Below are 14,132 nucleotides of genomic sequence, written 5' to 3'. Positions count from 1 at the left end.
CCTATAGATTTTAAGTATGAATTTACATTTCTAGTTTTCCTCTCCATATGCATGTATCTATTATTTAGATAGCTTTCTCCAACATAATAGTTTCAAAACTTTAGTTTATCTCTGTGCCTTAGCTCCCTTCAGTCTTTTCCATCTCTATAAATAGTACCCCATCAACTAGTTGCAAAATGCCTTGTATCTGGTTGATGAGATTACTATAAACAGGAGTCTACCTTTCCCCGGTTAACATCTGTTACCACCAGCTTTGAAGATCTATCTCATAGATAGAAGTGCTGGGTATAACATAGTAAAGGTGCATAGTGGAAAATATAGGTTTAACTTTGTGCCATATGCCAACACAATTAGAATAGGTAATTCGCAGATAAAATCAGTAGCATACAGGTTTATATTCCAAGTGAGTAGGAAACATTACCATCTACTTATTATTTGTATCTAGTTCAGATAAATCCAGATCCAAATGCAGCTCTGACAAATAGGGTCACAAATTAAGCAATGATGAAGATTCATTTTGAAAGATATTGGAGAGCAATGCATATAGAGTAGGATGAGTTAAGAAGACTCTGGTCCCTACATCATTTTGTATATATTTTATTGCCTTATTTCCTAAGATCTAAAAGTGGACCTCTCTCCATCGATGTTATATCTGCCTCTGAAACTAAAAATCAGCCCCATTACTGAGTATAGGGTGGAAGAGTAAGGTATGGAAGGAAAGAGACGGGGAAGGAGAGAAAATTCCATGTGACTGGGTTAAAAATGAATTGATAGAGAAACAGTCAAACTTCACTGAGTTTATCTGAATATAACTAGATTATATTCTGTCACAGACAGAAAACTGAAAAATAGTACTTGAGATTAAGTTGTATTATATTGAAATATAGTTACATATTTGCACATCCCGAGTTATAGTTTGCAAAATTTGTACCCACTACACATATAAACAAGTCTGTGGGATCCTTTAGACATTCAGACTGACCTTTTTTCTCTTTCTTCCTTTTTCTTTCTTTCCTTGCCAGAGGGTATGTGTGTTCACCAGAGAAAAAAGAAAAAGAAAGAGAGAGGCAGAGAGAGAGAGAAGCCCAATGGGGTGTGGTCCCTCTTTCAGTCATTTAAAACAATGTACATGGAAAGAGAAATTTCTTTTAGAATAATATTTGCACTCCTCAAAAAAGAGATGGATTGAAAATATGTAAATGTTTAAATTAAGCAAAGTGCCTGCTCCTTACCTTCACACCAAGGATTGAAGAGAATATATGTGTCTGTTTCTGGGTTTCGGCTGGTTCGGATGATGCCGTAAGGGGTCCAGACAGCAATATACATGCGAAATTTCCCCACAATGCATTCAGGGGAAGACTGAATGGACAGTCGAACAGACTTGTCTTCTGTCATGATAACTTTAGCTCCCCACTTCCCACTTTTTAGCTCTGAGACTACAGGAACCGGGATGTAGGTTCCTTTGTTCTCCTGAGGATAGCGACCTACAAGAAAAAAGGAAAAAATAAAATGTTGAGTAGATTTCACAAATCATTTTTTTTTTCACTCTGTTATCTTGTAGTTGAAATGGGAATTAATTCATCCGACTTAAAATCATAAATTTAAGTTTTCATTTCGGGACCAGCAGTTAGCAGAATGGCTATGTCGCTGAACTCCCATGTAGTCAACCATGGTTCGAGTCTCAGACTCAGTGGCTTAAACTCACACCAGGCAGATGTGTACGCGTGCCCAAGATCCTGAGAGGAGAATGGAGGAGAAGGGATTGTGGTGTGGCCATCCCCCCGGGGGGTGATTTCTCACTTTCTGTCTCTCTCTGTCTCTCTAGTGAGCGCATGTGCCCTGTAGTGAAAAAACTCTCAAAAAAAAGATTTCATTTATGCTGCATGATAGAAATCATTTTTTAAAACTTCTTTAAATATCAAATTTGTCCCATATACAAGAAAAAATAACAATATTTTTGTTTATTGACAAATGGCATCTCTCTCTGTCTCTCCCTGACAAGTGTGCATACCTTATAACAAACAAACAAAAACCAATTAATTGGAACAAAAATTCTCAAAAGAAGACATTTAATAGATAGCAAATTCAGATAAGATGTAGAAACAATAAATCGAACAAAACCGAAGCTTATCAGTTACCACAAAGTTACCATTTCCTGAAATTCTGTCCTCTAAAAAGTTACAATTGCTTTATTAGATGGAAGTAATATTAATCACACACCACTTGTTTTAGAACCATAAAACAAAATGGTTTTTGTTTATTCTAAATGTAATTTTTGTCCTCCAAAAACTTACAATTGTTTTATTAGATGGAAGTAATATTGGTCACACACTATTTTTAGGATCATTAAACAAAATAATTTTTGTTTATTCTAAATGTAGTTTCTTTGTTCCTTATGATGTTACCTACAATATGATGATACTTACAGGTCATATACATATATATATAAATTGGGACTACAGACTCATAAGATAATTCTATTTATAGTCTTTGGGGGAACTGCCATATTGTTTTCCATACTGGCTTTACTAATTTACATTTTCACCAATAGCAAAGGAGAATTCCTCTTCTCTACAACCACGACAGTACTTGTTATTCTTTGTGTTGTTTTTTTAAAAATTAATACTCATTCTAACTGGGGTGAGATGACATCTCAGTGTGGTTTTGATTTACATTTTTCTGATGATTAGTGATGTTGAGCATTTTTTCCTGTACTTCTTGGTCATTTGTATGTCTTTTGAAAATTTCTGTTCTGATCAAGTGCTTTTTAATTTTTTTTCCTACAGAGTATGTGCACAAGAGAGAGAGAGAGAGAGACAGAAAGAAAGTGAGAAATCACTTCCCAAGTGGGAGGGTCACTCCACACACCCTTCTCCAGTCTTCTCTCAGGATTTGAGGCCTGCATAAACACACACCTGGCATGATTTTCAAGACTTCGGGTAAAACCATGCAGTGGGACACATGGGACCTAGAGCCTTAAACTTCATGCCACCTGATGTCCCAATTGCTTATTTATTATTATATTTTTTGGAGAGGATTTTGCTATAGGGCACGTGTGCTCCCCAGAAAGACAGAGAGAGAGAAAGCGAGAAATCCCCCCCAGGGGGGATGGCCACACCACAATCCCTTCTCCTTCATTCTCCTCTCAGGATCTTGGGCACACATGCACATGTGCCTGGTGTGTGTTTAAGCCACTGGGTCCAGGACTCTAACTATAGTCGGCTACATGGGAGTCCAGTGACATAGTCATTACGCCAACTGCTGGTCCCCCAGTTGCTTATTTTAGAAGTTGGAGGTTTTTGTTTATTTGTTTATAACTGGTGAGCTGCTTGTGTTCCTTAAATATTCTGGTCATTAGTCTTTTGCTGTATATAGAAAACTTGTGAGTAATTTTTTTCCCATTTTGTATGTTGCCTCTTCAATATTTGATTGTTTCCTTTGCTGAACAGAAGCGTTTTGATTCATTGGTCTATTTTTTGCAGTTGTTATTCATGGCTTTGTTTCTACTTGACCTTTATAAATCCCCATTTTCTTCCTCTTTTCTTCATAGTAAATGAGGATAACTATACTACCTATCTCATAGGAAAATAACACATATTAGATGCTTTGCCCCTAATTTCTCATGCATAACAAATACTTTAAAATTTCAGTTGTTATTTTATCAAAAGATTAAATATCAGAACATTTTATCCTATTTACAGGCTCATCATACTTTTATGTACAAGCTCTCTCAAGGAAAATATATATATTTTTTATTGTTGCCATTTTGAACCAAATCTGATTTTATGACTTAAACCTCAAAAGTAAATTTTGTCAGTGAGCTTCTGAGCTGTATATAGAATGTTCACCTCATAGTATTAACTCTTTAGCTCACAGTTTTATTTATAGCTTAGTTTCAGTATAATCAGATTCATAGATATTTTAACCTGGAACAAATCTTTCATTACAAACTTTTCCAAAAGGTAACAAATTAATTTTTAGACTTGAAAAAAGGGGCGAATCATACTCAGAAGCAAAATGTATCCATTTTGTTTTAGTTAAGACGTGTGTAGGATTCTTCATTAAAACAAAAATAAAACCATAAAACAATTGTGACCTCTCTTACTATTGAGGTCTTTCAAAGATCCTTTGAGAGGCAAATTGTCAGAGATAAAGCATTCTAAGGAGATGATTGCGTAAGTTACTGCCCTGTAATTCAGTAGAACTGCTTACCCTTAATGAAAATAATAATTTACACAGTGAAAACCAGGGAGAAAGATTAGAACCCCAGTGCTTTGCTGTGTTTAGGGGTACCAGTTAATCATCTTTCAGAATGGATATCATATGTACACATCATAAATTCAATGAAGACTCAAAAATGGCTTTCTGCCAAGGTGCCACAGACTTGAAGTACTGCTTCTGGGGATACATAGGGCTCTGCTTCTGAGGAGTGCCTACATAAATCCACTTGCAAGAGTATGTTTTATTCCAAAGGTACCCCGTTCCTGTTTTGCCTGTGTATACTTCTTGTTTGCGCATGCTCAGACTCAGGGATGAGCTTGCTTTCTTCCCAGAGGCTTTGTTGCTGGAATCCTCATCACTGTTAAATTGTAGATATCAAAGGCAATATTGGCCAACGTCAGTGGTAGAGTAGGGTGTGGAGCTCTGTGATGCTGGGACTATGTTGGAGGAAGACCCCATGGTCTCCCTATGCCCCCTGAGCATGCACGTGAGTGCCCATGACCCTGACTAACTGTGGCTGGTGGTGCATCATGGCAATGGGGACCCCGTTAACAATCCTTCTCTCTCCCTCTTTCTTTTTCTTTATTTCTTGAAAGAAATAAATGGCCTTTTTTGTTCTGGAGAGGTTTTTGCTATAGGGCGTGTGCACTCGCCAGACAGACAGAGAGAGACAGAGAGACAGAAAGCGAGAAATCACCCCCCCGGGGGGGATGGCCACACCGCAATCCCTTCTCCTCCATTCTCCTCTCAGCATCTTGGGCATGCACGCACACGCACCCAGCGTGAGTTTAAGTCACTGGATCCGGAACGCGAACTGCGGTCGACTATGTGGTAGTCCAGAGACATAGTCATTACGCTAACTGCTGGTCCCCAAGAAATAAATGGCCATTTAAAAAAGAGACAATATCACCTCTTAGTGGGACCCATACTTCATTTATTCCCGTGGCTCTCAGCAGCTGTTGCCACTACATATTGATTTGAATTTTAAAAGACACAAGTTCAGTAAAAATAAACTTTCAGAGGTAAAAATCTATGGGATAATGGCAAACTCAGATTTAGAAAAATACGGGATGAAAGGAATTTAAATTCTAATTATACAAGCACACACCTTTGAAAATAGAAAAGAACCAGGAGAGTATCTGAAAGCACTCTTTGTACCTGCTATGTGCTCAAACCTCAGCTTCACCTTTCTGCTAACTTTCTCTTTGTCAAGAACATTGAAAGAACCAAAGTAATCACTAGTTTCCAATATTACACTTGGAATTATGACTCCAATGACCTGCATCACAATTTACCTATAAAATGCATGTTTTTCAAAAATAGAAAAGAGAAAGGAGAATTGTAGTTATTAAGGCTGGCTGTTGAACCCACTCATAACATAGTTTAAAGACTTATTTTGCTTGAACATTTTTTTATGCATGCAATATTATTGCCTGCTATGTGCTAGACATTATTCTAAGTGCTAGAAATACAACAGTGAACAAAATAGACAATGACTCTTGTGTGTACAGACCTTAGAGTCAACAGAAGAAGCCAATGCCCACAGTGGTATTTATTACACTCTTACTATTCTTTTGTTCTCTATAACAAGCTATGAAAAGGAAACTATCATCATCACGCTCATTGGAAAAATCAGGAAACTGAAACACAGAGTCATTAAACAGCTTGCCTGGACTGATGCAGCTAGTGAATAGTGGAGTTCAGATTTGAGCCTCGTCTGTCTGGAGAGCCTGGGAGTTTAACTATTAAGCTCTATGGCTGTCGTATGTGTTGAAATACTTTGGAGTTGGTGAGAACTATGCAACTCTAACTCCACAATGAGCTTTCAATGCAACTTGGGAAAAATCACTTCGTTGTCTGAGCTTCCACTTCTTCGATTCTTTGCGATGGAGTTCTGGCAATAAAATGGAAATAGAGTTTATTATATAATGAAAGCATGCCTGGCACATGGTAGGAGGTGGCTGAAGAGTCCTTCATTTTCTATGTTTTAAACTTGACAGTTACTGGAAAGTAAAGGTGGGGGGGGGAAGAGGCAATTCTTTCCTCTCTGACTCTGAACCTGAAGAAAGGTGGGTGTCCCATGGAAAACCTTCTGTTGAGGATAGGATTGTGGCCTAGAGGAAGCAGTTCAGCTGTCTCTGATGTTAACTCTGTGTATTTATTCTATGAAACAGAGATAACAGAGGCCATAGTGAGTGATGGGAGGTCGGTTTGATAGGTGGCAGCTGTTATTTCCCTATTTTTTTTGTAGGCTTTCTGATTTTTCTAAGTATTCCTTTCTCTGCTCTAGCCATAAAAAGCCAGGATGGGTTAATCAATCCTGCAGCAAATCTATTGAACCCCAATCTATGTTCAAAGACTGGCTTATCTCAGATTCAAAAATCTTGAGCTTACTGATTTCTCTGAAATCACAAATTGTACAGGTCAACACAGCAACAACAAAAGTGATGTCATTTATTAACCAAAAAGGCTTGGTAATTTCAGAATTATCATGGAAGGACCCCCGAAACCTACCATTTGACTACAATTTCTGATTTTCAAGTCATTAGTGCTCACTATAACCTCCACTCTTCCCTTAATGCAAAAATTAACAAACTAACTTTGGTCCATGACTCAAGGACCAAAAGGAGCTTGCCACCTGCACAAAGTTTTATTGGAATGCTAATTTATTTGTGTATTATTGTGCTGTAACAGCAAAGCTAAGTAGTTGTGACAGAGACCATGTGGTCTACAATGCCTAAAATATTTACTATTTGGCTATTCCAGAAAACATTTTTTTCTTTTCTTTTTTTGGAGACATTTTTGCTATAGGGTGCGTGCACTCACTAGAAAGAGAGAGACAGAGACAGAAAGTGAGAAATCACCCCCTGGTGGGATGGTCACGCTGCAATCCCTTCTCCATTCTCCTCTTGGGATCTTGGGTATACAGGGACATGCCCCCGGCATGAGTTTAAGCACCGGGTCCGGACATGCCCCCGGCATGAGTTTTAAGCACCATGGTTGACAGCATGGGAGTCCAGTGACATAGCCATTATGCCAACTGCTGATCCTATCATAGTAAACATTTGCCAACCTGTGCCTTAAAGGATTTGGTAGTTTATCAATTTAAGGAATCATTTATTATAGATATTCAGCATATAATACTGGGGTTGAGAAAAAAATACCATCACCTAATTTTTTTTTCTTTCAGAGAGAAATATGTTATTAAACTAATCATAAGTACTGAGTACTACTACTCAGTCTACTTTTAGTCTCCTTAAAGCCTTCTAGTTAAATCCCTCACGGTCTCATAGTATGCAGAAAACATGGCAAGTCTGCTGTAATTTTTTATTAAATTTACTATTCGAGCTAAAGTGCTCAATACTTTTTGAACTTCATTTTTCTTCCATGAGCTCTGGGTCATGAGCATACACAGGCTAAACATGTTCAGGAAGGTCTCTAGACATAAACCGGGAAATCTCCCATGGGGACTGGCCTCACAGAGAGTTGTGTTACTGCTGCACCTTCATCTAGCCCCTAAAATGCTCAATTTTTAAATGATAATAATTACTTAAAGTTGCCAATGCAATTCTGAATGAAATGAGTAAGGGAAATGAAGATGGAAGTAAAACAATGAGAAGTTTGGTCTTCTGGAGTTTTATTATTTTTTTTTAATTTCATTTTCTTTTATACATTCAATCACATTATTATTTGGATTACGAAATGGGTATTTCAACAGGTGAACATTTCTCCCTAGTACAGTTGATAAAACTACAAAACATCTTCAACAGAAAATACCACATTTCTTTGTGCCATTCATGCTTTGCCTCCCTATTTTCCTTCTAAATGTCCTTCCTCAGACCCTACTCTTTCATACACACTATATCTGATATGGTTTTATGGAGTTTTTATAAAAACCCTGGTGGGGGATTTTTTACAGATGGAAACTAGCTTGGTGAGGGGGTCACACCATGACATCATGTAACTAGGTGGATGTGGAAATAAGGCTTAGACCAAGGTCTTCACACTGCAAAACCTGTTCGTTTCTCTCTGTCTCTTACTGCTTCTATGGAGAAAGGTGGAAGATGCTGGAAGAAATTCAGGAAAATGAAGGAAGCCAAGAGAGTAAAGCTGGAAAATCTGAAGGAATATGTGGCATAAAACAGTGCGAGGTTATGGTGTGGTAGACAGTACAGGTGTGAGCCAGAAGTGTGAATCAAAGGGGTTAATAACAGAGTGGTGAGAAGGAACACCTGGTGGTGAGGAACTAACATGGGTGGAGTGTCTCTGGGATAACACAGATGGAAGATTTCTAAAGATATGTCAGCCAGCGATGAGCAAAGGGGAAGTCTAAGCAGCTCTATTGAGACAGCAAGGCCATGAGGCCCTGGATCTGCATATGGAAACAGATTAGGACCAAGATGTGACCACATGAACTCCAAAGGGAGAAAATGAACCCAGATGTGCAGGCCTTTTCCTGCTCACTGTGGGGGAAAGCTGGTTGTTAATGCGAGACCCAGTGTGTCAATAGTACCTCAGGGTCTTGTCGACTGCTCTATTACACCATGTTTAATTCTGAAGTAAATGATTTCAATGACAGCACTGGGAAGGATTGTCCATGATTGAATTGTGAGTGAAGAAGTTGTGACAGAGTAGTATTTCATTTCACTAAATAGCCCTTCTCACCCCCAGGAGTTAGCACGTTTAAGGGACCACAGTCAGGCCTTGCTCTGAACATCCATCCATCAACATCCATGACTACCCATCAGCTATCCTTGGCCAAATCTGGAAGTGAAACATAGCCCTACACAGGAGACTACCATGCACATGTTTGCTGAAAGTCTATAACACCTGAATAACATTCCCTCCACTCCCTAACTGTGTAAATTTTGTGTTAAAAAAAAAATCAGAGTAAGAACATATAAGCAGGAAATGTAGTCTCCCAGAAAAGATTATTTTTAAAAAAGTTTATTTATTTCCTCCATGAGAGAGAGAGAGGAAAGAGAGTGAGAGAGAACCAGCATCCCCAGTAGGGTCTTGATGCTATGATCCATCTCCAGCCTCACCCAGTTCCAGATCATGGGCACATGCGGTCAGGGAGGTCTCTAAACAGAAACTTGGAACCTTCCCAGGAGTCAGCTTCACAGAACTTCGTATTTCACCACTGTGCCACTCTCTGGCGCCAGAAAGAGATATTATTAACGAGTCAGTCTTTGAAACTGGACCATTGAACATTAAAAAAGAAAAAAAACCACTCTAATAATCAATTGCATTATTTCATCTTAGTCTATCATTCAAGCTATCTTCCCAGTAATCTAGAAATTAACATATACTCCTAGTTTAAATGCTGGCTTTACTTTTTAATTATTCTTCAGGCCACAAAATTCTGTTTTTAAGGAAAAATCTGCTTGGATCACTTGCTTATATTAAAATGCATCACAGTCCCTATAAGGAGGGTCTCGTTCTCCTACATGTACTTATGTGGCTATAGAGAGATGTACCTGGCCTGGAACTAGAAGAAGGGGATGACATATGTAATTTCACTGAGATGTTCTTTTCCAGCCATGGCTAACCAGACTTGAGTCCTGTGCATGTCTTGTTCATATTAATGTTATTTAAAAGATAGGCAAGATAAATCTACCTGCAACTTCGATTCAGAGCTTGAGGGAAAATTAGCTCTCAATCATTCATTTAATAGACCTGAGACCCTATTGCATGCACAGCCTTGCCTAGATAGTGCTCAGTGGAGAAACGTGTTGCTGTTTTACAATTTAATATTTTATCAGTTGATGTCTTTAAAATATTACTACATTAAAAACACAATGTCTGGCTGGACCTCTAGCTTAATGGTTAAGGAAGCTGGATCTCACATGACTGACATCAGTTCAAATCCAAGCCTTGGTGGCTTGAGAAACATGCTGTGTGTGCATAAGCATGCCCCAAATCCCAACAGGGTTAAGAAATGGAGGAGAAGGGATTGCAGTGTGACCACACCCCACTGAGGAGTGCTTTCTCCTCTCCTCAATCTCTCTATCTCTCTCTGGTGCACACACTCCCCCTTACGCAATTAAAAAAATAATAAAAGGGAAAAATCAATGTCCTATGTAGTGATAAGGTGATAAGACATCCAGGAAGGTTGTCAGTTAGCATAGAGCGTGGTCAGTATGTCTGTATGTTGTTGCTACTGGAACTGTTCCCATACCATCTAGAAAACACTAAGTCAACCCAGCTTAGGTACCAGTGACCAAGAAGACACTCCCATCTATTACTTATCCATCTTGTGCTCTAAAGTGAAGAAGCTGGTAATTCAGGACATACCATTTCTCTCATTTCCGAGGCAGGATAACATCTGTAAGTCATGTTGCCATAGTTTGTTCTCTGTGTGCTATACTTGGTAACAGTAAACCTTCTGGTCACGGGAGCCTTAACTAATTGCCAGAAAGCTCAAACAAAATTTTCTCCTTAGCTACTCACTTCAATATCTATTTCTCTTATTAAACTGAACAGCAGGCTTATATGCATGCACAGTCCCCATCAAATGTCACAATGGTTTGCACAACATAGGTGCCCAGTAAGGATCAATGGTACTGTATTGAGCTCTTTGCAATTGTTCAGCTCATTAAGAACATCACAAAGATTTTAGAAGCTCTAGAATGAGATGCCTACAGCAAGTCAGCTGTCCATTCCAATCATCTCTCGTAAAAAAATATCATTTCTAGTTCTAAACTTTTTCCTTCCAAGGATGTTTTCCATTCACACATAAACGTATTTTCAGCTGAACTCTGTCTGTGTTAACTGCAGACTTCTTTTAATAGTGCATTCAAATAAAGGGATCATCTCTAAGAAACTAAGGCATATATCTTGTCTCCAGCTGGGAAGGTAAATTTCATGATGTTAATTCATTTTTCCATTTGATTCATTTGGTTTTTTTCCACGATGCATCTTTTGTATCCAAAATAATCCATCTATTTCCAAATGGGCCCTGGAAGTATTATTCATAACAATGCACGTGGCAGAGCTGAAAACCTGGACACAGTCACCTTCTAAAGGACGCTAGCTTTGTTCTAACAAACGGTCTTAGGATAGAATAGGAGCGCATGGGGACCAGGATGGGGTAAGTCCCAGAGTCGCTTTTAGAAACATTGGGTTACCAAACACTAAAACAAAAACCACCTCCAAAAGAGAAATGACCAAGAAGGCACAGAGAGCGTGACAAGTAAGAGGACAGAAAAGTCTCCACTTAATATATACCCACTGTCCGTACTCCATGGCTAAAATGACTAAAGATTATAGAAACTAAGTAAATGCTTGTGAATACCAGATACAATGTGGGAAGAGGGTGGGTGAAGGAGTAGAGTCTGAGGAAGGACATTAAGGAGAAAAACAGAGAGGCAAGGCATTTATGGGAAAAAGAAATGGATTATTCTCTATCGGAGATAAGTTTTTAGTACGGTGAACGGGACTGGTGAGAAATGTACACATATTGGAATATTCACTTTGTAAGTTAAGTAACATGAATGAATGTATAAAAGAAATAGGAATAAAAAGAAATTAAAAGAAGTGTAAATGTTCAAAGGCAAGTAATTTCATTAAGGATTTCAGGGACCTGCCCCTTCTATTTCTGTTTCACACTTTAACAAAGGGTATGTGTGTGTGTGTGTGTGTGTGTGTGTGTGTGTACGCACAGATGTTTCACAAAGGAAGAGAGCTTCCAGATGATGTTCATTATGGCTCCAACGAAATGGGAAAAAAATGGGTGGGAAAGCTTCTTGAGGACGGGGATTGAGTTTTGTTTACGTTTGTATTCTCGGCAGCTTGCACAATGCCTGGAACATAACAGGTACTACATAAAGAGCTGGCAAATTGAAGCCAGCTACTCCTTCGGGACCCTTGTCAAGCTTGATTTTATTTCACTTTTCTTTCCACACTCCCTACCCAAGTGACTTAAAACCTTTTTTGGAGTGAGGTGTAGTTTTGTGACATACACAAGACATTAGCACTGTGCAAGGCTCTTTGAGTGATGCAGGAAAATTAATAAGGCTCCCAGCTGGTGCCAACCATCTGGTTTTAAGAAATATACAACATGGACAGTTACCCAAGGAGTACTCTGAGTATGATGAAACCCCAGCCCAGGATAATGCCAATAGCACAGAGAAGAAGTAAACACCAGACAAAATTCAGAGGAAACGTGGACAGCATTGAGACTGGATTTCTTTTTAAGAATGTATTATTTCTGTAAAGTAAGACTGGAAAAGTCCTTCAGCAAACTGTATGTCCAGTTTAAATGGGCCCAATATGCCTGGCTTTTGCTGGGGTTACTAGCCACAGATGAGAAAGTGGTTTATGGTGTCTGTGGAAGTTGGAGATGACTTTTCTAAAAAAGTAGCTTTGAGATATAATCTTTTTTCTTTTTTTTTTTTTTTTTTGAGAGATTTTCACTATAGGGCGCATGCACTCGCCAGACAGACAGAGAGAGACATAGAGACAGAAAGCGAGAAATCATCCCCCAGGAGGGATGGTCATGCCACAATTCCTTCTCCTCCATTCTCCTCTTGGGGTCTTGGGCACGCACGCACACGCGCCCGGCGTGAGTTTTAAGCCACTGGGTCCAGGACACAAACCGCAGTCAACTACGTGGGAGTCCAGCGACGTAGCCATTACGCTAACTGCTGGTTCCCGAAACATAATCTTAAAGGTGGACAAAATGGTGTGGAGGAAGTCTTCTTAGCAGAGGGAATAACAAAGCACAGTGCATAAAGAGAACTAGGAGAGACTTAGGCTGCCTGAGGAAGAAGAAACAGCTGACCAGGCCAGTGAGAACAAGGAACATTTGAGGCTGTGCAAAAGTCATTGGGCTTTATCCTTAGGAGGGGCTGGACAGGGCTTGGAACCCACCTAGGATCTTTAAGTAGTCTGATGAGTTTGCATTTCAGAAAGATGACCCTGCCCAATGAAAAACGCTTTGGAGGGAACAAGAGTGGAGGCAGGGAAACTGGCTGGAGAGCCACTGGAGTCCTCAGGTGAAGTGCCTCAGAGTGATCCCACTGTCTTTGGCTGGATGCAAAATAAAAGCAGAAAGTAGAATCCACTGGGGCTTGGGCAGAGATGAGAGTCTTCAGTGAGGAGAACAGAGCCAAAAGTGATGGCAGGCTTTGTTCATTCTTCATGTTTGTGTGTGTGTCTTTGAGTATCGACTAGTTCCCAGTGCTGGGCAGTCATCCCCTCTAACCTTAAGATTCTCACCTAAGCTGTAAGCACTGATGAATGCTCTTCTCTATGAGGAGTCTGCTCCCAAAATGAAGGCCTGGTATGCCATGCAGTGACAGCTGCAGTGGTACAGCAATAAATGCAACCCTTCACAACACTGAGGCCACATGGGGAGGTCCTGTGTTGACTTCCTGAGATCTCTCTGTACCCTCGGGGCCTGCTGAGGCTGGGACTAGGTGACAGGGTGAAGATTCTATTGGGGATGCCTCTCTTCCCCTCGCTCAGAGGAGATAAATAAATAAGCTTTTTAAAATATTGCTCAGTGTAGCTAGTTTGCTATAAATTCCCTTAACCACATGTGTGTTGCCTCCTTTGAGAGAAGACAGAATATTTTCGGTCTTTAAGGAAAAAAAGTAACCAACAGAAAATGCTCTGCAATGGAGACAAAGTTAGCTACAGAACATAACGTGACGCTGTGGATTTGTTCTGCTGATTCAGTTCCTAAAGAACAGGAGAGTCAGAAGCTGGACAATTCGGGTTTGAATTCCCTGTTGTCCACTTGGAAGTAACAGCTACTGTTTGTGCCTCTGAAGGCCTGGCTGCCATCAGACCTCTCACCTGCACCCCCAGAGCCCTCTGCAGGGTTCCACAGAAAGTCACGTACATTCCTAGACCCCTTCCTCACTGATCTCCAGGTCTGTTTGGCTATTAAGAGACGTTGGGGA

The 14,132-nt window shown here is 39.7% G+C and overlaps 1 protein-coding gene across 1 annotated transcript in view; it reads right to left on the bottom strand.

Moving 5' to 3' along the window:
* The window catches only part of F13A1 (coagulation factor XIII A chain), a 194,183-nt gene that overhangs the window by 140,738 nt on the left and 39,313 nt on the right, over positions 1-14,132 (bottom strand). Inside the window, exon 4 of the mRNA XM_006141237.3 lies at positions 1,233-1,484. Within this exon, the coding sequence (XP_006141299.2) occupies positions 1,233-1,484 (252 nt within the window). The remainder of the gene's footprint in view (positions 1-1,232; positions 1,485-14,132) is intronic.

Source organism: Tupaia chinensis, unplaced genomic scaffold (genome assembly GCF_000334495.1).
Source record: "Tupaia chinensis unplaced genomic scaffold, TupChi_1.0 Scaffold000048_1, whole genome shotgun sequence".
NCBI lineage: Eukaryota > Metazoa > Chordata > Mammalia > Scandentia > Tupaiidae > Tupaia > Tupaia belangeri.
This window is presented reverse-complemented; position numbering and strand designations above follow the sequence as displayed.